This window comes from Pollachius pollachius (assembly GCF_949987615.1).
Source record: "Pollachius pollachius genome assembly, chromosome: 6".
NCBI classification, from domain to species: Eukaryota; Metazoa; Chordata; class Actinopteri; order Gadiformes; family Gadidae; genus Pollachius; species Pollachius pollachius.
The window spans coordinates 18,478,408-18,503,627 of record NC_136939.1 but is presented as its reverse complement, the minus strand read 5'-3'; the positions used below and the strand labels follow the sequence as shown (position 1 = coordinate 18,503,627).

The 25,220-nt window shown below is 45.7% G+C and overlaps 1 protein-coding gene across 2 annotated transcripts in view; it reads left to right on the top strand.

Annotated features, from left to right (window-relative positions):
* Positions 1 to 22,902, top strand: part of ltbp3 (latent transforming growth factor beta binding protein 3) — a 45,216-nt gene extending 22,314 nt beyond the window's left edge. The window contains exons 3-29 of one of the 2 annotated variants that reach the window (XM_079738699.1): positions 48 to 211; positions 1,582 to 1,687; positions 4,390 to 4,476; positions 4,705 to 4,851; positions 5,194 to 5,340; positions 5,874 to 5,990; positions 6,419 to 6,429; positions 7,406 to 7,475; positions 8,028 to 8,105; positions 8,498 to 8,623; positions 9,478 to 9,609; positions 10,091 to 10,213; positions 10,389 to 10,508; positions 10,721 to 10,843; positions 11,501 to 11,623; positions 12,490 to 12,609; positions 12,863 to 12,991; positions 13,364 to 13,534; positions 14,275 to 14,358; positions 14,982 to 15,110; positions 15,822 to 15,959; positions 16,790 to 16,930; positions 18,512 to 18,640; positions 19,961 to 20,122; positions 20,840 to 20,944; positions 21,198 to 21,326; positions 22,081 to 22,902. In XM_079738699.1, coding sequence (XP_079594825.1) covers positions 48 to 211; positions 1,582 to 1,687; positions 4,390 to 4,476; positions 4,705 to 4,851; positions 5,194 to 5,340; positions 5,874 to 5,990; positions 6,419 to 6,429; positions 7,406 to 7,475; positions 8,028 to 8,105; positions 8,498 to 8,623; positions 9,478 to 9,609; positions 10,091 to 10,213; positions 10,389 to 10,508; positions 10,721 to 10,843; positions 11,501 to 11,623; positions 12,490 to 12,609; positions 12,863 to 12,991; positions 13,364 to 13,534; positions 14,275 to 14,358; positions 14,982 to 15,110; positions 15,822 to 15,959; positions 16,790 to 16,930; positions 18,512 to 18,640; positions 19,961 to 20,122; positions 20,840 to 20,944; positions 21,198 to 21,326; positions 22,081 to 22,232 — 3,263 coding nt within the window. In that variant the 3' untranslated portion in view covers positions 22,233 to 22,902. The remainder of the gene's footprint in view (positions 1 to 47; positions 212 to 1,581; positions 1,688 to 4,389; positions 4,477 to 4,704; positions 4,852 to 5,193; positions 5,341 to 5,873; positions 5,991 to 6,418; positions 6,430 to 7,405; positions 7,476 to 8,027; positions 8,106 to 8,497; positions 8,624 to 9,477; positions 9,610 to 10,090; positions 10,214 to 10,388; positions 10,509 to 10,720; positions 10,844 to 11,500; positions 11,624 to 12,489; positions 12,610 to 12,862; positions 12,992 to 13,363; positions 13,535 to 14,274; positions 14,359 to 14,981; positions 15,111 to 15,821; positions 15,960 to 16,789; positions 16,931 to 18,511; positions 18,641 to 19,960; positions 20,123 to 20,839; positions 20,945 to 21,197; positions 21,327 to 22,080) is intronic. The other variant, XM_079738700.1, reaches the window with a different exon arrangement.
* Positions 22,903 to 25,220: the final 2,318 nt, after the last annotated feature.

Below are 25,220 nucleotides of genomic sequence, written 5' to 3'. Positions count from 1 at the left end.
CTTGGTGAAGCCTGGCGGTTTGGTTTGGTTGACATTGTGTTTTTCAGTGCAGATCAATGTGCGTGTTCACCACAACACCGACACCTCCGTGGTCATCCATCCTCTGGACCAATCAGACATCACGATCCCCAGCAATACCGTGACGCGGATGATGACGCCGAGACACAAGCCGAAGGGGCGGTGCTTCCAGGAGACCACGCCCAAACAAGCCGTGAGAACCAATCAGATGCATTAGTGATAAACAGGCCTTGAATTTGCATTTCTGTTACTTTTTCCCATGACTCGTCGCTGTCTGCAACTTTGCATGACTCTTCTTATTTCAAAGGATTTCCCCAGTTTGATCGTACCCTAGGTTTATCGTTTATTAAGATTGTGCCTGTGTTAGGCTGTGTTAGGCTAACAATTGCACGCTGTCAAAGTAATTCAGCAATTCCCTAATTTCACAATGTCTGACTCATACGCTGAAGAGTTTTATGAAAGAGGACCATTTGGTCGACACCAATCCACCAAACTTGTAGGAATCCGAGTACTATGCAGAAGAAACTGAAATCAGAAGGGTGGAGAGGGATAGATTGAGGAAGCATGCAGACGCAACAGAAATGTAATCCGGTACAGTCAATAAAATAAAATAAATATTCTGCACTCAGAATTTTGAATTATCATGGACGGATTTATGACATAGACAATGTCAACAATTGTTGACAATTGTTGACAATTGTTGACAACCTTTTGGGGTCTTCCTTTAACCTTAACCGCCTTAACCCTTAGTATGGAAGTACACAAAATCTCTAATATCTAACAACTACATTCAACTACTTCAAACGTTATACTTCAGTTCTAACAAGTCAGTCCATTTCTCCACTACACTAGCTATATCGACAATTATTTTCCATCCGTAGGGTTTCCATCAGTGTTTTTCAAAGTGCTGTTCATCCAAACTAATTTGGCTTTCATCCCTGGGCTGGGCTGCGACATGAGACCGGCCTTCTCAAATGCATACACTTGGGGGCGAGGAAATGATTACTGTTTTTACTGGACGAACATGATGCTTTAGTGTGGACTGAGGAAGAGGAAAAAGGAAGGTTTTCTCTCAAAGACCAACGCTAGTGTGGACGTTAATTATTGTGGACACGCCTCGATTCCTACATGTTTCCACTGGTATTATATCATGGGAAATAGGGTCCAGAAATATAAAATGTAGTTACTTTGAACTGTCAGTGGATCAGATCAGATGTGTGTATGTGCGAGCTCCTTGTGTGACCTGGGTCTCTGCCCGTCTCTCTGTGTCTCCCCCTGGCCCTCCCCCTGGCTCTCCCCCTCTCCCCCTGGCCCTCCCCCTGGCCCTCCCCCTGGCTCTCCCCCTCTCCCCCTGGCCCTCCCCCTGGCCCTCCCCCTGGCTCTCCCCCTGGCTCTCCCCCTCTCCCCCTCTCCCCCTGGCTCTCCCCCTCTCCCCCTGGCTCTCCCCCTGGCTCTCCCCCTCTCCCCCTGGCCCTCCCCCTGGCCCTCCCCCTGGCTCTCCCCCTGGCCCTCCCCCTGGCCCTCCCCCTGGCCCTCCCCCTGGCCCTCCCCCTGGGTGTGCAGTGTAACAGCACCCCCCTGCCGGTGCTCACCAACCAGGAGGACTGCTGCGGCAGCGTGGGCAACTCCTGGGGGCAAAACAAGTGCTACCAGTGCCCCAAACTACCAAGTGAGTCCCCCTCGCTATATATATAGATGTGTGTGTGTATGTCACAACTCTACACTCAACTCTACTCGACTTTTTCACTCACTTCATCTGTTTTCCTCTTATGTCTCTCTTTTCTTCCCTCACTTTCTCTAGCTTTCTCCCTTCCTCTCCAATTCACTCACCCTCTCTGTCTGTTTAGCAAAATGTCCTCCCTCTTTCTCTCTCTCTCTCTCTCTCTCTCTCTCTCTTTCTCTCTCCTTTTCCTCCCCCTCTGTCTCTCTCTCTCTCACTGTCTCTATTTCTCCCTGTCTCTCTATCTCCCCCTCTGTTTCACTTTCTATATTCCCCTCTCTCTTTTTCCCTCTCTCCCTTTGTCTCTCTCCTTGGCACTCTTTCTATCTCCCCCTCTGTCTGTTTCTCTTTCTATCTCCCCCTCTGTCTCTTTCTCTTTCGTACTCCTCTCTTCCAGTTCCCCCTGTTCTCTCCCCCTGTCTCGCTGCCCCCTCTCCCTGTTTAATGGAGAGGGGGAAACACAGTGTGTAGTGTTCTCTATCCTCTCTGCTCTCAGGTGTTTGTCTTGGTGTCTGTTGTAGGAAATAAATACGTTTTTCTGGAGCTACAAAGAAGTCAGGGGCTGGCACCAACCTCCCAACTCCAAGCCTGAGAGTTTATGACCTTGCACGCTGGCACATAAACACGCCAGTGTGTGTGTGGGGGGGCGCATCTGTATGTGTGTGTGTGTGTGTGTGTGTGTGTGTGTGTATGTGTGTGTTGTTGTGTAAATGTGTATGAGAGCGAGGAAGAGAGAGAGGGAGAGAGAGAGAGAGAGAGAGGATGGGCGACAGTTCAGACACTGAGGGAGATGGGGCAGGGGGAGAGAGAGCGAGGGAGACAAGGAAAGGGAGAGAGAGAGAGAGTACGATAAAAGACATACAGAAAGTTAGTGCGATAGACTTTCATTTTCCTGGAAAGAAAGAACGAGATAGACAGCTAGAGGGGGAGGGAAGGAGGGAGAGAGAGAGAGAGAGCTGAGAGAATGCGAGAGGGACGGCAGATGAGGTTAGAGATGCCAAGAGAGAGAGAGAGAGCGAGCACGAGACACAAAGGGAGAGAGAGAGGGAGAGAGAGAGTATGGAAAATACCATTTCAGCTCCTATGGCCCGGCTCAGTCATCACAGTGCGGAAGATTGAATTTCAAGAAAATATAATCTGCACGCTTTTTTCCACTCCGCCTTCCTCCCGGAGCTGAGTGACTCAGACCCGGCCTGATACGTCTGCTTCTACTCTGCACAGCCCCGCTCACCCCGGCCTTTCTGATGGGTTTTACTGCACCTACAAAATATCTATTTTAATTCTTATTGTGTTTAAAAAAAGACAGAGTGGAAACCCAAAAACTCCCTAAAATATATTATGATTCACCGACGGTAGACCTCATGAACGGACACAATGTTTGGTCGCATTTGTGAATATCATCATGATTGCGGATAAAATAACAATAAATATGACCTTTACTCTCAATCTTCTTTATTAATTACGTGCTGTCACAGCGCTTTGTAGAGTACAGAAAAGTAAAAGAGTAAAATATGTGTGTTTTCTAAAACTACGTTCACACTGCCATGCTGGTGGGTGATATACTTAACAGCCCAGGGAGTTTCTAGCGGCTACTGGCCACTACCCCGCCAGCCCCAGACTACCTCCCCCTCCCATCCAGTCCCCCCCCCCCCCCCGTTTCGGTTCTCCTGCGGAGACCCTTCTTTTTTTTCCCTTGCTCGATTTCAACATTCTCTGTTAGCTCATAGCAGGGTCTGTTCCAAGCTCTGGGATAAAGAGTGCAGGCTTCTCTGCAGAGCTTTGACGAATGTGTAACCACAATACCACGACACGCAATGTGTCGTACAACAGTGTAAAACTCTGCACAGCTATTTCATTCCTGTTACATTGTGTGACTGTGCCCTGGCCCAGGCATCGTTGCATAATGTATTGTTGTACTGTGTTGTAAAATGTTGGCTTGAGTTATTCCTTTGACATTGTTGTTTGATGAGGCCTTCATAGAAATTGTGAACACCATCGTGTGTTAGTTAACTCAATAACAACCATGGGTCTTCCTATTCTTTGTTTACTGTTTACAGATAAGACGTAAACAGTAATGTCATCTGTTTGGTTTTTCTATCAAAATGTATAAATGAAGAGAAGAGAATGTAGAAGAGATAGTTAATGTATGGAGAGAAACATTTAAAGATAGAATATCTATTCTCCGACTCGGTGCAGCATAATGGCAGCCTTAGTGACTAAGCTCATGTGAACACACCAGCAGATGTTTTGTTTATTACGATGAAAGACTGTGAAAACAATTATTTGTGATATCCAAGAGATCTCTAGACTATAGACTAGTACTAGCTGCCAACTCTCGAGATGGAAAGCAAATAAGGCTGACGTCATGGCCTAATAAGGCTGCTTTGGTTATAAGCTGATCGATTCTGCCAAACTGTAAGAGCTGAAGAGTAAATAAAGAACAGCTGGCCAAGCGTGCAGAGCAAGTGGAGAACAAGAGGTCAGCGCAGTCCAATCTGTTCTCAACACATAGTGTTGTCACAGTGAAGGACGCAGAGTCTGTCGGTGATTTAATAGAACCCCTCTTAGACTGACCGTGACGTTGTCTCTCCGCCTCCCTCTTCACTCTGCCCCTCTTCCTGTTCACCTCATCCTGTGTTCCTCCACCTCAGACGCGTCGGTGAAGCAGACCATCGTGGAGGACTACGGCTCCACCTGCCCTCAGGGATACAAACGGTTCAACAGCACCCACTGCCAAGGTAGGAGAACCTCAGCGCCGTGGAACACTGGGGACCCTTAAAAACCTCAGAACTCTGAACACTGGGGAGACTCGGAAACACTCTTAGGACCCCTTGAACCGACAGCTGTGGGTTCGAAACCCCCTCGCGTATGCAGTCCACCTGCACTTCAGCTCTGCGTTCCTGCTCGTAACCGGTGATGCCTGCGCCGGGTTTAAATGCTGTGTCCTCTGTGTGTGTCCCCTGAAGACATCAACGAGTGCACCATGCAGGGCGTGTGTCAGAACGGCCAGTGTAGGAACACACTGGGCAGCTTCCGGTGCTCCTGCAAACCCGGCCTGGTGCTCGACCGCAACCGCTGCGTGGGGGAGCAGCCCGGCTGGAACCAGTCCCCTGGTACCCTAATGTCTCTCTCTCTCCCTCTCTCTCTCTTTCTCTATTTTTCTCTCTTTCTCTCTTTCTTTCTCTCTTTCTCTCGAGCTTTATTTCTGTCTCTCTCTCTCTCTCTCTCTCTCTCTCTCTCTCTCTCGCTCTCTGGTCTGCTAAAATATAATTTAAATATATTTGAAATATATTTTAATATTGCATCAAAAGAAAGGATGAGAAGTATGATATGAAATAACATAAATAAGATGAAGATCCCAGTCTGCTTGTCCCTCCGGCTACCCACATCCCTCGGCCCACCTCTCCCTCTGTCTGTCCCCCCGTCTCCCTGTCTGTCCGTCCCTCCGGCCCCAGCTGAGTTTGCTCAGTGCTACTCCATAGCTCCGGCGGACGGCCGCTGCGGGGGCCGGGTCCTCGGGTACCTCACCCAGGAGCTGTGCTGTTGCACCGTGGGTAAATCCTGGGGGAAGAACTGCGAGCGCTGCCCCGAGGAGGACACTGGTGAGCGGACCGCCGGCCAAAGGGTTCTGGGTTTGATTATAATAAGCGCACAATAAGCGCAGCCTTGCCTGTAGGGCATGGGGCACCGGGAGGCCTGACTCCTAGCCGTCCCCTATGGGTCTTATACATGGCCACATCACTTCACAATGACTGCCGCCATTTTGGCAACTGAGGAGCGATGAATGTTAGTTGTTATGTAGGTAGTAGTGGCTTCTTTTTGTTCATTGTTTAGTAATTCATCGTGAAAATCATTTCCCATGCAAGGCATGACAGAACAATGTTTTCATTAGCCTTGGTTACGGATTACATATATTGGTTTCAGGATTTGATATTGCGACAAAAAATCCAGTTTTCATCCTGATGGAAAGGCCCTATGGAGACATTCAATCATGAATGGTGACATTCATTCATTTATCTACATCTCACTGTGTGTGTGTGTGATTGTGATTAATTGCATTAGTGCAGGGGGATTGGGGTCTGTACATGTGATTTGTAGTTTCTTCATCTTCTTATTGTTGCTGTGTCTGCCTCAGCTGCCTTCCAGAAGATCTGCCCCGGGGGAAAAGGCTACTTCTTCCAGAAAGTGAGGAATACCTTTGCCATCCCTCCCTTGGTGTTCCCCGGTCCGGAGAAAGGATACAACAAGCCAGGCAAGCTAGCCACCTAGCATATCATCTAGCATAACTCAACAGGAAGCTAGTTGATGTATCTCCATACCTGACAGCGACTGCACAAGTGGACTAAATTGGATGAGACATCTGATATTTATTTGCTAAGCAAACCCAAAAGCACAGTTCAAAGAAAATCTGGAGTCCTTTTGCATTCAAATTCAGGCCATATTAATGTGTCATTTCACTTTCATATTTCATATTTCATTATGAGTGGTTAGATCTGATGCATGGCTGATCTCTTGTAATTTGACTGAGATTGTCAAATAGACTGAGATCCAAGCCCCTAAAGAATGAATTTCGGATTAAAGCCTGTAGTGCATGTATATCCTGCCGGTGATTCACAGAGCACATCATTATTTCACATGCTTTTTTTTTTAACGACGTTCTCTATTTTGTTTTTCTTGCAGAAACCAAGCCGGTAAGACGACTTTGGGTGAGCTGTGTATCGATCTTAGGGGCTAATAATGATGTAGAGCAGGGGTCTTCAACGTTTTTCAGGCCAAGGACCCCCATTGTATTAAAATTGTGTTTGATATTAAACTGGTCCTATAGTGCCATGTATAAATGTACCTTTTTATTTTGCATTCAATACTAAGATATTCAAATAATACATAGGTTCATATATTCATGTTTTCATTATAAACATGTGCAAGGTACAGCGAGTAGGGTGGCCATGCCACTGCCATTCATAAACATAACATAACGTAATAAACTGATACCTGCCAAGATCAACAATGTCAATTGCATGTAATCATGCATAAAAGCAATTCAAATGGACATTTTTAAAACTAAAAATTAGTGATGTTTGTTAGTGTCTTTCTTATCACTCCGCGAGTAGTCCGGTAACTTAACAACCCCAGCGTGGTTGCTAAGCGACGTCAACGTCTTTGGCAGACTATTTCTCTGCTGATTGCTTATTTTCCCGATAATGACCGGCGTTCTGTACGTTATCCCTCACATAACAGCACTCTCTCTCTCCCAACAGTCTTTGCTGAGCACTCTCATCCAAATATGTATTGTTTGCGGAGGACGGGGTAGATATAAAGACCGGACAAAAAACTGACGTCGCTGTGCTGTCCTTCTTCTTAATTGAAGGAGCAGGCAGAGAAAAGCTCTCTCCTGCTGGGCTTTCATTAAAATAAAATACATAAAAATGTCGCAACCAGTCCAGATGTGTCAGGTGTGCGCGAGACCGTAAATGCCATATATATAGTACATTCGGTTGGCATGTACTATATGTTGGCGGTTGGAATGTAAAAAAATGTCTAATCAATCAAAACTTTTGCGACCCCCCTGCAGTAGCTCTGCGGACCCCGTAGGGGTCGCGGACCCCCTGTTGAAGACCTCTGATGTAGAGTATCTGTTGTTCTGATTGGTTGAGCTCTCTTCAACAGGTGTTGCCCCCTGAGACCACCACAGCTGGGCACCATGTAACAGCCAGTACACACAGTCCCCGCGTGCCTGGTAAACACGCACATGCACACTATTGTTTATTAATGTTCATGGGAACTAGGGACCAGTGTATGAAGAAATCAAGTGTGTGCTTTTTTATGAACTAACATTTGTAGCTCATGGCATAGCCATCCGTTATGAGTCACTAAGTGGAATGGGCTGTGAGAATATCTGTCTTTGAGGTGCTGCACCTGCCTCTGTAGGAGACAATGTCCATTTTAGACCATTTCTAACCAATCAGGTCGTCTCTTCTTTGTTTGGTTCTGTGGAATCAATTTTGCCGGTCAATCACAGGTGACTGGAATGCAACAATTCTCAATTAAAGAGAAATGTAGGGAGGGAGGAAAGGAGGGAGGGAGGGAGGGAGGGAGGGCAGGAAGGTTATTTAGTTTCAAAATCTTGCAAGCTTATGCTTTTGAGCTCTCTCTCTTTAAAACTCTCCAATCTTACCTACAGCTGCTTTACAGGAGCATACCAGTCTATTCTGTTTAAAAATGAAACATCTTCTAAGAAATGTATTCTTTAGTTAGTGTAATCATGACATACATTTTTCTTCTCTTTCAGTTGCCAAACCCACTCCTACACCGATTATTAGGGTCAACCCACCATACATCCCCTTGGAAACTCAGACCAAAGTATCAGGCAAGTACTTCTACTGCTACTCATATGGATTAGCCGAGATCACCAGTATATGTTGACTTGTTTACTATTCATAGATGACAAAATGTTTCAAGGTGAGATGTGGGTATTAAATACACCTATTTTAGGTGAAAAGCTGTTTGTGTATCATATATATTGTCAAGGATAGTAAGGTTCTCAACTAATCACAACAAGAAATATGATATAAATGTATTATTTGCGGAAAAAAATCATAATTGAAATGATAATGATGACAATGATAATTGTAATAATAATCAACCTTTTTCTATCTTCATCGTTTCTCTCCTCCTCGTCTTTGTCATCATCATTATCATCACCGCCATCCTCATTATGATGATGATGATCATCATGGTCGACATCCTTCTCCTCACCAGAGACGGACGTGTGTAAGACGAGCAGGTACATCTGTGGCCACGGGGAGTGCGAGAGCACGGCCAGTGGACACACCTGCCACTGTAACCACGGTTACCGGCTGCACGCCCACAGGAACATCTGCATAGGTAAGAGAGCCCCGTGAGGCCACGGGATGAGGTCAGGGGATGAGGTCACGGGATGAGGCCACGGGATGAGGTCACGGGATGAGGTCACGGGATGAGGTCACGGGATGAGGTCACGGGATGAGGTCACGGGATGAGGTCAGGGGATGAGGTCAGGATGAGATCAGGATGAGATCACAGAGACATCCGAGAGTCAGGTTGTGTTGTAGATAGTACTTAATAGCACTCATATAAAGCGCTTTCCTGAATACTGAAAGTATTCCTTCAAAGTGACTATCACATCATTTAAGTCACAGGACAAATATGAAACAAATGTCTGTGGTTCGTACAATACCATTAAAGCTACAGTAGTTAGCTTTAAAAAAAAGCAAGATATTGAAACGTATGTCTGTTCAATCCCCCTGACGTATAATAACGAATGGAATTATAATGGGTGCAGGACATGTTTTGGCCTGCCTTTTTTTGGTCTCCCTCTCTGCTCCCTCTCTCCCTCTGTTTCTACGCCATTGAGAAGTGTTGCATTTTACCTCCCCTGTGATTGACAGGCCAGATGGATTCTGCTTTGACAGTAAACTCAAACAGATATTCCTAGAGTGCATTTCACTCACTACTAGCTGACGGATAGCTATGGCATTTCTAGCAAATTACGCTCAAATAATAGCTCTTAAATCGAGCCCGCAGCCCCACCAAAAAGCAATACAATCTGAGCGTCAGGGAAGCAGTTTGGAGATGAAGGCCAACTAGTAACTACAGATCTATTTGACTATTGGACATCGTTGTACTGGTAAACTGTGCACCAGTACAACGTTGATGTTGTGAGGAGTGCCCCTGACTGGCCTGCTCCTTGTGTGTGTCAGACGAGGATGAGTGTGCGTCAGAGCCGTGCGGGGCTGGCAGGGGCACCTGCGTCAACACAGACGGGGCCTACCAGTGCCACTGTCACCATGGCTACAAGCCCATGGTGAACCATGGGAGGCTAAAGTGTGTAGGTGAGTTACACGTTGTTCATGCGTTAGCTGGTGAATGGAGTTCATGTTACTCAAATTGATGTGGCGGAAATGTGATGTCATCTATCTGATTGTGATGTGACGCTGTAATCCAATCTGAATCGAACAGTTGTTTTGAATCTAATTCGATCGAAATCAATGCGTTTTGATGTTACCTGAATATAATTGTTTCAGGATCTAATATGAATCAAATCTGCATCTAATGCAATATATTTGGTATCTGAATCTAATCTGAATCTAATTATAATCTAATTGAACCAGAAATGTACCTGAATCTGCCCTTTAACAAATATAATTTTAACATGACTCTCATACAAACTAATTTTTATCAAATTAGAATCATATCTGAATATCATATCATATAACGTAATCTGAATCCAATGGTTATCAAATGTGATCTAATCTGAACTGAATCTGAATCTAATGTGAATATGATCAGATCCACTTCGTCTGTGACCCCCAGATGTGAACGAGTGCTCTAAGCAGGACGTGTGTGGGCCGGGCGGGCGCTGCGTCAACCTCCCTGGCTCCTATAAATGTGAATGTCACAAAGGCTTCAAGGCCCACCGGACGCAGACATGTGAAGGTGAGGCCCATGAGGACCGCCGTCTCCCTCCCTCCCCGAGTGAAACCTGGTGGGCCGCAGGGTCCGGTGGGCGGTCAGGGTGGTAGACTTCACGCGCTGAGGTTCTGGGTTCGATTCCCGAGGACCATGGTCCGGTTCCCCTCGGGGGTTCTGATGCCGTGTGTGTCGGTTCCAGACGTGAACGAGTGTGCGGACCCCAACGCGTGTCCCGGGGAGCGGTGTGAGAACAGGCCGGGGTCCTACGAGTGTGTGCGCTGTCGGCCGGGCCACGAGGCGCGGGGGGGCACCTGCTACGGTGAGGACGGACCCCCTTACTGCCCCCGCATTTCACTGCCTTTCTTGTATGTGTGTGACCCATAAAACTCTTGAATCTTGAATCTTGAACCGTTTCTTCTTTCACCTTGTTCTTTGTTTTGTCATTTTCTCCATCTCTTCTTGAACTGCACCACTTTCATACCGCTCTAATCAAACCTCCGTACCGAATGTGCTGCGTCGTGTCTCCGCCAGACATTGACGAGTGCCAGAAGGCCGGCGTGTGTCTCAACGGCCGCTGTGAGAACTTCCCCGGGACCTTCCGCTGCTTGTGTGATGAGGGCTTCCTGCCCTCCGCCGACAGCAAGTTCTGCCGAGGTCAGACACAGTGCCGTCGGTCAGACACAGTGCCGTCGGTCAGACACAGTGCCGTCGGTCAGGCACAGTGCCGTCGGTCAGACACAGTGCCATCGGTCATAGACGGCTCATAGATGGGTCATAAGCTCCAGACGCCACACTCTGGTGACGGGACATTATAAGTCACCGTCCACTAAACTCTCTCCGCTGAGACAGCATAGTTTACCGCATAACGACACATTCTTTAATTGTGACCTGATGACTAGCGATCAAGCTGGCTGCCGTCATGACGTTAGGCGAGGCCAAACTCTTCCAGTGTGACGTCATAGTTAGGGGAGGCCAAACTCTTCCAGTGTGACGTCATAGCTAGGGGAGGCCAAACTCCACCACTGTGACGTCATAGTTAGGGGAGGCCAAACTCTTCCAGTGTGACGTCATAGCTAGGGGAGGCCAAACTCCACCACTGTGACGTCATAGTTAGGGGAGCCCAAACTCTTCCACTGTGACATCGTAAAGAGGGTATTAAAACTAATAGTATCACGATATTTGAATGCATTATTTCATGATCGTCCAGATATTGATGAGTTTGAGGATGTCCTGTTGTGTGCATATTATTATGAGTGGCAGTCGTATATATTTAGTGTGTATTAATTAATATATATTGAATGTTTTGTTCAGATATTGATGAGTGTGAGGACGACCGGCTGTGTGCTAACGGGCACTGTGTGAACACGGAGGGGTCCTTCCACTGTCGCTGTTATGAGGGCTACCAGCGCACACAGGAAGGGAGTCACTGCGAAGGTGAGCATAGTCTTCGTCATCATTGTAACCCCTGCATCATGTGGAGTTTTAACCTTGAAATTGTCTCTGTAGGAGGATGAACCTCTCCGGCACTCTCTGTCTCACTGTTTGTCTCTCTTTTCCTCTCACACTCACTCACTCTCTCTTTCTATCTCACTTACCCCCTCTCTGTTTCTCTTTTGATTCATGAAACCCGTAATTGTTCTTGTAGACAACCCCAAACAGCTAGCCTGGTGCTGTGTGTTTTGTGATTTATAATCGTATTTTTAATTTAAACATAATCCAATTTGACAATGTTCACTCATCATCTAATCAAAAAGGTCTAAGAAAATAATAACTTGTTGTTAATCGATAGCATCCGTTGGTCCGTTGATCCACAACAGTGAAAAAGAGTTTAAACTCTCCTTAAAACTGGATTTCATAACCATTTATGATTCAAATAAAACAAACATCAGTCAGACGGAGGAAATCATTTTGTCCACTGTGATGTGTTGACGCGTTCCGGCCACCCTGCAGACCGAGGAGAGGTTAAGAGCCCTGCCTGTGTTGACCTCTGGCAGGCCACAGCGAGGCTACTGCCACCTCCCTGTTAAGTCACTCACGGTGTGTTGAGATGTAGAGAGCACACAGCGGACCCGACCAATCAGAGCGCAGCACAGTAATGACAGGCCTAGGCCGATGGGAGGATGATGTCGCCTCCATGGGTTAGTTGTTTTGTTGTCTGTTGTTCTAGGTCTGCGTAATATGCTATCAGAGAGAGGATCTGGGCAGCTCTTTTCAAAGTTTGAACTGGTTTCCAGTCCTTCCGTGGTGCATTATTCCTACCCTTCCTCATTTTACAAATCCATTTCTTATCTTCCCTGCAGATGTGAACGAGTGTGAGAGGGCGTCTATCTGCCACCGGGGGCGCTGCATCAACAGCATGGGCTCGTTCCGCTGCGAGTGCCAGAAGGGCTACAGGCTGGACGGAGGCCGACGGTGTCTGGGTGAGTCCCCGCAATTCACCCATGTCCCCACAAACACACACCAATAGAAACACATGCTGGACGGAGGCAGATGGTGTGTGTGTGAGTCCCCACAAGGCACCCATGTCCCCACATACACACATCAATAGAAACACAATTTCAGTCATATATGCTGCGCCGATTTTCATGGATTCTCAATGGAAGCGCTAAGTTACATATTATGTTAAGCGAGTGGTTCCAGAGGAGTTTCGTAACTATGCCGTATCCTCCCCAGACATCGATGAGTGCTTGGAGGACCGAAGTCTGTGCAAGCCCTTCGGGTTGTGTAAGAACCGGCCGGGGTCGTACGTGTGCGAGTGCAACTACGGCTTCATCCTGTCTGAGGACAAGCACAGCTGCGAGAGTAAGCCTGGCTGTATGACGCAGTGTTTACTTTATTGTAACTACGATAGAGACATGTCGTGTTTTTCATCGGATGTGTTGTTGTGTTCCCCTAGATCCTCAAAACAAACTAATTCTAACATTCCCTGTAATAGAATCTGAACTAGAATCTGAATTTCTCTGAACCTAGTGCCAACCACATTCAATAGCAATGTTCCCTGCTCCGAAACCTAGACTTATCAATAAAGGACACCCTTTGTTCATGGTGTGATGATGAGCTGTTGGGTGGGGTCATGGTGTTTGATGGAGTTCATTGCATCTTTTTGGTGGGTTCATGGCTTGTCACTGGTGCGTTAACGGTCGCGATCATGGTGTTGTGTGTGTCTCCCCCTAGTGGTGGCGGTGGAGCAGGAGGATAAGAAGGAGTGCTACCTGAACCTGGACGACACGGTGTTCTGCGACAGCGTCCTCGCCACCAACGTCTCCAAGCAGGAGTGCTGCTGCTCCATCGGGGTGGGCTGGGGAGATCACTGTGAGATCTACCCCTGCCCCGTCTACCACTCCTGTAACTACACACACACACACACACACACACACACACACACACCACACACCACACACCAAACACCACACCACACACACACACAACCACACACACACACACACACACCACACCACACACACACACACACACACACACACACCACACACCACACACCACACCACACACACACACACACACACACACACACACACACACACACACACACACACACACACACCACACACCACCACACCACACCACACACACACACACACACACACACACACACACACACACACACACACCACACACAACCACACCACACCACACACCACACACACACACACACACACACACACACACCACACACCACACACCACACACCACACACACACACACACACACACACACACACACACACACCACACACCACACACCACACCACACACACCACACACACCACACCACACCACACCACACCACACCACACCACACTACACACACACACACACACACACACACACACACACACACCACACACTCCAATCAAATATAATCAAATCTATTATCCTTTATTTCACAATGACTATTTACTACCAATTACTACAACTATTGCTACCGTAGTTTTATAACTAAATAAACAGCTACTTTATATCCAAACTATACAATTGTAGTACTTTTTACCAAATCTATCATAATGATATAACCCAAACCTGATTGTTTGATGTGGTTGTGTGTCTGTCGTTGTCGTTCCCTCCCAGCTGAGTTCAGCTCCCTGTGTCCCGTCGGCCGAGGCTTCTACCACGAGGAGGGAACCACCGAATACGGCCTCTCCCTGCACCGGGGTAAATATCAGCCAGTATTTCTCTCTTGGTTCAATCTCGGTTCTCAACACTAGCTTCCCCCCCCCCCCAGCCCAGCCAGCTAGCGTTTAGATCCAAGATGGATGCTAGGTAAATACCATCCAATAATCCAGCATCCATGGCCGCTCTGTGGTAGCGCCTGCTTGCCCTAACCCTGCCCTTCCTGTTTGTTGACGATAAGCACTTCTTGTTTATGCCCAACGTGTCTTCTAACCAAAACAAGCAATTTCAAAGGTGGTTTGAGCTCAATATGAGTGTACTTCATTGTAGTGGAATCACAGAATTGGGTACAGTTATGCTCTTAGCTGTGTACTATCGCCTTATTGGACACGATAGTGCACATTATTTCTTTGCGCATTAACCACCAACCTTTCCCAATGTTGATAAGGTTAATGCATATTTTTGGGGATTTTTATATTGATACATTTGTATATATGTCAAATATGCAAACATAATATGCAGACCTATTTTGTATTTGTAATTTGCCTTGCTCACCCCTCGGTGATCCCCACTTGTCTTTACATTGGGGTCCTCCTGCGGCGGCCCGCTCTGGCTGGCGGGGAGTCCCCAGCCGGTGTATAAGGGGTCCTGTGTGCTATCCACAGACATCGACGAGTGCGTGCTGTTCTCCAACGAGATCTGTAAGGAGGGCCGCTGCGTCAACACCCAGCCCGGGTACGAGTGCTACTGCCAGCAGGGCTTCTACTACGACAGCAACCTGCTGGAGTGCATCGGTAACTATGGTGACAGCGGAGCCAGCAGCGCGACTCATCCGTCACAAACGTGGCATGTGTAGCAATATAGAAATATGCCCAAGCACATACACACTCACGCACACGCACAAGCACACACAGTCGTACACATACTTTTGTTATTTGAGTTGAAAAGATTGACAGAGTGCCTTGAAAAGCGCTTTAATGCTGCATTTGACTTAACTCTTGGCGTGTGATGATGACACTTTTATCCAGAGGGAGAGATCTTAATTATTTAAGAGATGCGTGTCTTAGTGAGCGGTTAGGGGTTAGACCTCTGCGGACGGCAGGGAGTCACATGACCACTGACCACTAGATTATCCTGCCCCTCCATTGGATGTGTGACTTTGCCCTCCACTTTGACCACGGCACTTAAGCAGAATTTAAGTCACTGTGATGAGGTTTGTGAGGTGCGCCGACTGTTCAACCGAGATCAAAGCGCTTACAGCCGCCTTTGGCCGCAACGAGGCCGTAGCAAATTCTGAATGTCATCGAGACTTCTGAGTTACACGACGCGCTTCAGATCGCAGTTTGAAGCGTGCACGGGTTGGGGGGGGGGGGGGGGGGGGCGGCGATGGCCTGATGTTTGGGTCACGCTGCCTCCCGCAGGTCACACACGGAGACTAGAAACCAGACGGTAGTATCTTTGTTCCCTGCTGGTCGCTCTGATGTGTGTGTGTGTGTGTCCCGCAGATGTGAACGAGTGTGACGATGCATCGCAATGTAATCACGGCCAGTGTGTGAACACCAGGGGGGCGTTCTACTGCAGCTGCCAAAGCCCCTGGAGCCCCGACGCCACCAAGAAGAAGTGTGTGATCGCCACCGTGTCAGGTGAGCCACTCCGTCCCCAACACAAACACAAGCTACGAAAGAGGGTGTGTGTAAGTGGGATGTTAAGCAAGGGTGTGCGTGTGTGGGTGTGTGTGTGTGTGTGTGTTTCGTAGGGCTCCTGTGGCTGTGGGTGTGTGATTAAGTGTGGGTCTGTGTGGGACACCTGCGACAGGTTTGATTATTAATTGTGTGTATGTTTGTTTGTAGTACACGATTTGCGCGTTATGCAGTTAACATCAGCTTTTCAATTTCTTGTTTTATTTATTTATTTAACGCCATCCTAATTATTTTGTTCAAGTTCAGTATTGCACATCCTTTGATGACTTCGTAGCCTGTCCGACCAAATCCTACGGGACTTTTATCCGATTATCTTGTTGTTATTTGTTGTCCTTGATGTTAATTACATTAATTGCACATTTTATTCCCATATATCTAAGGATAGGATATTGTACAAAGCAATTGTATTAAGAGCAGCACACACCATGCAGCATTGCAAAGCTTGGGCCATCTCAATTTATAATATAACAGCCTAATATTACCCCATTAAGCAAACATTTGACTCATTTCATGACGTCCTCTTCTTTGTGTCGCTCCTGATGTGGGATGTGTGTGTCGTGCAAGTCCTGTCCTTATTCTCATGTGTGTGTTATTCTTTGAAATGTTTATACATGGAGCTGAATATTTCCCCTGTTCGGAGAAATAAAATGCAATTTTAATTAAATTAAATACAATTCAATTCAATTTTATTTGTATAACACTACATTACAGTCTCAAAGGGCTGAACAGGCCATATATTTATGACACCCCCCTGACCCTATTCATCCCCTCAGGTGTGGACGAGTGCCAGGACCCGTCTAACTGTAAGAACGGCCACTGTGTGGACACCCCGGGGTCCTACTATTGCATCTGCTCCCCCCCCTGGACCCTGGCCACTGACCGCAACAGCTGCGTCACCCCTGAGGAGCAGGCCGGTGAGTGGAGCCACAACCCCAGGAAGTGATGTCAGTGAGGGACAGGAAGTGGAACTATCAGAGGGGAGGAGGGAGGGAATTGTTGATGAGTACTCATGTGTACTCAATCCGTGCTTTGTTGCATAAAATACATACAATGAAATAAAACATTATTAGCATAAGCTATTAAGGCTAATAGCTATTAATGCTGAAATAATGCTCAAATAACTAGTACGTAATACTAATACCAACAGTAGAACTGTGGAGTCTTACTATAATGTACAAAATCTTTATCTATGCATTGTGGGTAATCTTTAAATGTGTGTGTTCTGGTTTCGTCTCCATATCTGAGATACAGACACACAACTACAAACCAGCTCCTTTACTTACAAAATAAATCTCTTCCACTCGTCTGCTGGGGGCGTTTTAAACACAGAGTAAAAAAATAAAATTAGACAGGTTAATAGCAGGCTGTCAGTCCTTACAGTGAGTCTTGGTTATATTGTTCAGGGTCAGAGTTAGCTCTTTTCAGAAATTAGAGGTCTGTAGCTATAATTTCAGCCAGACTGTCTGAAAGGTATTTATAAGAAATATTTCACACCTTTTTCTTTTTAACCACAAAGGGGAGATTTTTAGTTTGGATGATAATAATTGTAACTACCTTTCAACAGGTATTTCTGGAATTGTCATGATCAACCCAAACCGCAAAACTTTTGTTTTGCACTTGACGATGTGGATTTCAAACAAATGTTTGACAAATGTAGAAGTCACAAACAGATAAATTGAATATATAAAGGTCACTTTTCTCTTAGTAGTCGGCATTCTAGTGAATATCATGTAATATGCTAGCCAAAAGTGCTGTGCTGGTGGAGGGTACACATTTGTAGGGATGTTACTCAGGAGACTGTGTTTGAATTCTTTGAAACGTCTTCAAGTGACTTTCCCTTCCACGGCATCTTAACCTCCACCTAAAAGCTTATGTTGATCTTGAGAAGCACCACATTTCCTGGTACAATACAGTTTCATCCTCCTTCGGGACATTTTTTGCAACCTTGGCACAAACCATCCGCTACTGCCGCCTTAACCCAGCTAGCTAGCGTCCATCTTGGGTAATGCTACAGAGTGTGAACAACCAACACTTCTTCATATGCAGCAGCAGCAACTAAACTACCCCACCCAGGGTCAACCAGCATGTGCCTGCCACACCACCCGGTATATCCACACATCTCGCTAGGTCACAGATCCTCACCCCCCCAGCTGATGTTCCCTAAGGGCCCCGCACACTGAACAAGTTATACTTCAATCACAAGGTCCCCGCAGTTTCTCCATCGTTGCAAAACTCTTTCTAAACTCAGCTGACCATCTGCCGACTCGGAATGGTCTAGTTGGCCGATGGCGGTATGAGAAAATTTCCATCCGATCCGCAGAGTCTACAACTCTGTGGATCGTTGTTGTAAGTTGTAAACAGTTTAGGAAACGTCAACCGTGATCGTGCTGTGCGGCTAGCCTCACGACGCTACAACATCCGTAGAAGACAATCACGACGGCCCAGCGTGTGGAGCAGCCCGTAACTTAACCCCTTGTATGCGGTGCCCTTTGCAGATGTGAATGAGTGCCAGGACCCTTCGTACTGTAGGAATGGGAGGTGTGTCAACACGCCCGGCTCCTTTCACTGTATTTGCAACCAGCCCCTCACCTTCAGCGCTGCGCTCAAACAGTGCGTCTATGACGGTGGGTAAATAATAAATAATCAGAATAAATCAACTGTACGGGACTCCGCTCAGGACCCATCACAATGAGTCTTGGCTTATCTCACCATCTGCCACTCATGGTACACACTTTACAACCACTTTGTCCCAAATTTGATGATGAATTTGGCCAGTGCTGGTTTTACATACAGACACCTGCCCCGGCTGCTTGCTCTATAGAGATTGATGCATGATGCTTGGTTACTGTTTTAAATGCATAACTTTTTTGCCGATTCCATTGCATGCTTGCCTCCCTCATATAGTCTCTGCTAGAAAAAGTTTGTATTGCTTTACAGCAGGGTGTCTAGAGCTCTGACCATCTATCATAAAGTTGTATTGGATGGTATTTAAGTTTGATATCAAATTAATATACAGAATTAAGCATGAAGAACTTATACTAACAATGTGGGAAAGTGTGGCAAGAAACGCATGTAGCACGTTTGATCAGTTAGCATGGTAATAGCAAGTTAGCTAGGTGTCATCATTTGTTGTTCATTTGTGTTGGTAACAAGGTTCTACGTTTTACATTTCTGTAAGTATCCTCTGTCAACTCTATGCTGCATATTCTTATTAGGTTCATGAATTCTATCGATTATTGTGCTCACATAATGAATAGCTTTGATTGAATGTTATGTGAGAATGTGCTATGTATTTGTTTATTCAAACCTCAATGGCATGTCAAGATGATGTCGTTGTAAATGTTTTAGTTTTTCATCTCAACATGATCTTTACTTTAAGTTCAATTTAAGATAAAATTAGCCTACCAGCTTTGCACAAGAAAAGATGGCGGAAATGGGAGAATGCACTTTTTCTGAAGCACAAACTCTTAAGTATACTGGTATAAATATATTTGTATAATTACATGTATTTACAGTATCATTTAAAGGACTCTATTTTACCCGCAGGTGTGAGTTTGATTTGTCATAACAAGCCATTTACAAGGTGCCCTGCCCAGTGAAATAGTGACATCAAAAGTGGGAGTGTCCCCCCAGATGTGGGCTGGATAGATCAGTACACCTAGCCTTCCCTGGGGACTGTACCAGCTTATCTATCTATCATACTGGTGTAAACTCCAACATTCATATACTCTATGTAATTTTATTTTATTTACACACTTGATTAAAATTGTTGCTCATTGTAGCTGAAATATCCAAAGGTTTTTTTTTAACACAATGTTGCAAACCATTAAGGGTTAAGTTGGTCAAAAAAATAAATAAACTATAACCCCCCCCTTCCCTCCTTTCCTTAGTAACACCACATGACCCCTTCTTCTTCTTCATCTTCTTCTTCCTGTGTGACCCAGACCGCACGGCGGCCCACAAGGATGTCTGTTTCCGGCAGCTGGACGAGGACCTGATCTGCAGCATGCCCCACAACGACCTGGTGGTCACCTACTCCGCCTGCTGCTGCCACTACGGCCGCGGCTGGGGGCCCGAGTGCCGCACCTGCCCCCCGAGGAACTCAGGTTAGCTGGGCGGGACCCTCTTGGCGCAGTGCAGGGGTAGTATGCAGCAGTGTTCGGTCTTTGAGCAGATATTTTAATCCAGTACAGTACAGACACTGGGGTTTGTTTGAATCCAGAACCTCTTAGCTGGTGGGTCAAACACCCTAACCACCACAGTAATGAGAGCCGCTCTCGCTCCTCTCCTCCCTCCTCTCCCACTTCATCATCTTTCTCCTCCCTCCATTTTCCCTTCTCTCCTCTCTGCCCTGCTCCCTTCTATCCTCTCCTTTCTCCTCTCTACTTTTCCCTCTCCTTCCTCCTATCCAACTCAACTCCTCCCCTCACTCCCCTCCACTCCACGCCTCTTTTCTCCTCCCCGCTCTCCTCTCCTCTCTCCTCCCCTCTCTCCTCCCCTCTCCTCCCCTCTCTCCTCTCTCCTCCCCGCTCTCCTCCCCTCTCTCCTCCCCGTTCTCCTCCCCTCTCTCCTCCCCTCTCTCCTCTCTCCTCCTCTCTCTCCTCTCTTCTCTCATCGTCTCTCTCCTCCCCTCTCTCCTCCCCTTTCTCCTCCCTTCTCTCATCGTCTCTCCTCTCCTCTCCTCTCTCCTCCCCTCTCTCCTCCCTTCTCTCATCGTCTCTCTCCTCTCCTCTCTCCTCCCCGCTCTCCTCTCCTATCTCCTCCTCTCTCTCCTCTCTGCTCTCATCGTCTCTCTCCTCTCCTCTCTCCTCCTCTCAATCCAGTTATTTTCACCCGCCTCTGTGAGATGCACCTGGAGACAGAGTCAGACGGCGAGTTGGACTTCCTGCCTGCCTTTGCTTACAACCCGGGTAGCTTCTACAACCCAGGTGAGGTCTCACCAAGCATTATGAAGCCATGTGACTAATGTGTTGCTCATCTAAGGGGCCTGAAGGTTGATCGCAAAAACACCATTCTTGTCAAGGAATTCTTACATTCATGCATTCTTCTCTTCATTCGCTGAGGATCTTAGTGACTAGTTCATCTCCATACAATTTATTATGAGAGGTCCCATTTTGCAGATTTATTTCATTAAAATGTATGAAGGATTGAATATGAATGACGCCCCCCCCCCCCCCCCAGGTGACAGCTCGGAGGAGGACTCAGACGAGTGCAGCTGTGCGAACGGCCGATGTGTGCGCTCCTACCTGGGCACCATGTGTGAATGCAACCCCGGCTTTAGACTGGACTCCTCTCGCACGCGCTGCATAGGTACACATGCACAACACACACACACACACACACCATTTTATTGTTGTCTCTGTTACCGTGGTTACTGTCTTCCTGTGGAAACTAAACACGTACTTGCAACTGCAGCTCCTAAGCAACACAACCGGGGCTCTGTGGGCTGCGTTGGTGCGTGGCGTGTGCGCACAGGATTCTGACAAACCTCACAGGAGCGTCTCGAGGCCTAGGTCACAACATGCTAGTTTCACGTGGTGACTTCAACAAATTAATTCACTTGACCTTTATTTCAGCATATCTAAGGCAGTGAATCTTGGTTATTTGACTTCATTGTGAATTTGGAGGATTATTAAACCGTTGGAGTAGAGTTTAGCTATTGCAGCTTGCTATAAGACACAAACTGCAAACTGTACACAGTCCACAGTGTACATGGTTCACTTGTGTCAAAAAGAATAGACCATACATATACATATGTACAATATGTACAGCTTATACTGCTTTGACCTAAACATAGATATCTAAATCATGTACTGTAAATACATTTAATACTATGTTTGAATGATGAACATGCACCCATACACACAAAGTATTAAATGTATATACTATATATACATTTAATACTATGTGTAAATGATGAACATGCACCCCAAAACACATAGTATTAAATGTATAGGCTATGCATACATTTGATGCTATGTTTGAATGATGAACACGCACCTATACACACACACGCCTGCAGATCACTCTGTTGATACATACTCTCCTTCTCGTGTGTTTCCAGACATCAACGAGTGTGCAGAGCCAGGGGTCCGCTCCAGCCCCTGTAAGAACGCCCGCTGCGTCAACACCAAAGGCTCCTTCTCCTGCATCTGTAAGCCCGGGTTCGGGCCCACGCGCCGACCCAACATGTGTATGCGCACCAAATTTCAGTAACAGCCGTCCGCGCATCGCTTCAGTCCTTTTATATACCGTGCATGCCAGCGTGCACGCCCATACTGCACTCCTGTTCCGTGGATGAGATGCGTCACTGTGCTCGGTTTGCACACAGTGGTGTCATGAAGCGCCCCTGTCTCACCACCAGCCGTCGATGAGCCGTGGCGACATGTGACATCAGAGCCGGGGGCAGGCTGGTCGATTGAGATCCGTACGTTGCGTTTGGGTGAGGTCCCCCCTTTTGAGGTCACTAAAGGGTGGACTTTGAATTCAACAGTTGTGGCTCATCAACGTCATGGCTGGCGGTAACATAGGGGCCTTTTAAAAATGTGTCTGGTCGATTTTTGTTTTGTGGAAATGTACAAATTCTATCTTTGGCTGCTCTTTCTTTACTCCCTATTTGCACATTGAGACAGAATAATTCAGCACAGACAACGCCTTAGGTTTGTTTAATTAAATGCATCCTGTAATTATTGTTTTGTCCAATATCTTTTTTTACATGTGCATATTTTTTGTATGTAATTGCGTCCATGTTGTCCCTTTTCAGTCTCAATATTTGAAAAGACTTTGAAAGTAAATGTTATTCCTACGACAGCCAAGTAAATAGTTCATTGTATAGGGGTAACTGCTGTTTGTTTTTAACTTTTTAAATAAACATGTTTTGACAATGGGTTAATTCATGATTTAAATTTATTACACTGGTGATGTTTGATTGATTGTACAGTCATTTTCCCTGCGTAGCTAGTAAGTCCTGCTACTAAGAGCTGTTTTTATGGTTTTTATGAAAAGTGAGTTAGCTGATCATAAATCAGCTTACTCACTTTCAATTTGCTTGATTTCTTTAGCTAAATGTAAATCAGTTATAAAATAGCGGGTACCGAACCAAGATACTTGATACACTTATTGTCCCATAAAACCTTACATTAAATCTCCTAATATTATAGTCTATGTTGACGTACCTGATGTTTCTACACGTAACCAGGAACAAATTAAACAATGGTGAGCTTCGAAACCCCTGCGGCATGGTCCATGGAAAAGTGGCAAAATAAAATGATTTAAAAAAATACGATGCTCGGTATCGGCCACAAGAGGAGGCTGTTCGTCTGGTGTATTAAAAACCGGCCCATGTACATTTATATTTCCACTAGCAGTGGACCACTGCGTTTTCATAAAAAAAAAGTTAATGTTACGAAACATGTAAAGCGTGTGTTTCAAGTTAATTGTCGGTACAAACTCAAATCAATTCAAACAGTGTCCTCTACTTCGTAATTCTTAAACTGAACCATGTTTTAATGAAGGAATAAAGCAGCGTGGCTGTAAACCAAAGCCCTTGTATTCGTATTACTGAATAATATTGTCATTCTTTGTTATTATTATCAATTAACAATTGAGGGAGACCTGGATGAATTTAAAATACGACATTGACTTCAAAGGAGAAGGAAAGAACTCTAAATGCATGTCTCAAAGTTGCTCTTGAAATGCTGATGATTGACAAAGCAATTGGCTAAGTGAAGTATGACAAGACAATGTCTGAGGACGTCTCAACCTCACAGAACGGCGTCCATCTTAGGAGCACAGCGAGTGACGTTGCTTTGGCACCATTGTTCTTCTCTGTCCTGGTTCCATTCTGTCGAATAATTATATCATTTTAAAATAGCCCAGCGAGGTGACCTCCAACGGAACATCTAGTTTAGGAAGAAAGAAGGCTGCAGAAGGGGTAAAGGAGAGATAGAGAATGTGCAAGAACTGCCACGGAAATAGACTGGCTGTCCTCCGGAGAGGGGTTGAAATGTGGTGGAGAAATATAAATATCTTTTAGTAGGTCGGGTTGACCGGAGGCACAAGAGCCCTGGCACTGAGCTCACACAGTTTGGAAAGTTTCTGGGGTCTTTGATAAATATAGCTTGGGTAGATGAGGGGACTAGGTAGGCCTAGGTAGTAGGCCCAATATAGCAGGGAATATTATACTTATGTTTGCAGCCGAGGCCTACATTCATTTTGTTTGGAGTAGTAGTCTACATTCATAAACTGTGCCTGCTGCTACAGGGTCTTCGTCTGTCTACGTCTATAACGGTTATCAATTATATGGCCTATTTCTCTCCTTCCTTCTTTTTTTTTGCATAATTTTTATTCAACACACATAATACAGAAAACATTCAACTTGGAGAATTACACTTGTTTGACTTAGATGGCCTCCATGTCTGTACTAAACATCGTTGTGAAATACTTCTTCACTGTGATAATACATATTTAAACATTAGCACCCCACATCAAATACATCTCATACATCCCTCACCACCAATGACTAACAATACAATAACTGTTGTATCAACCAAACATACTTTGTGGCTCATACCTGAGGACCTTCCCAAAGTGCAATAGGAATAAAAAAAGAACGGACAAGAATGCTCTGTTCTCAACAGTACTCTTGCTGTAATTTTGACCATGATAAATATATTTTTTCCATTGCTTTAGGCTGAGGGTTTGCAGTTTCAACCAGGAAACTCTTCATCTTTTTTTGCTATTAATAGAAGAATTCTCAATAAAGAAATCATATCTCTCTCTGTCATATTATCAGGAAGTATAGCCAGTTAAGTGCAGGATCTAAAGTAAAGCTAATACCCTCACCTTAATCTACTTTTGAACATTCTTCCAGATAACCAGGAGCTTTGGGTCCCCAACCAATACATATCTATGGAAGTATATCTGTCTCTTAAAAAATAGTAAATTGCCATAGTCCTACGTCATTGCAAAAGCAGCCAGATAATCCATTCCATCAAACTGAAAGACCCTGTAAAATGTCCAAACTAACCTTTTAAGAGTTAGCATTAGACATTAGTGTTGTCCTGATGAAGCATGAGAAGTTAATGAATTCTCTTCAAATACCTTAATTTCATTTGCATTCTACTGACTTTGGTATAGGATGCATCATACACAGCAAATTGATTGTACAATATTAAAACATACTTCATTTTTTTAAGAAAAAAT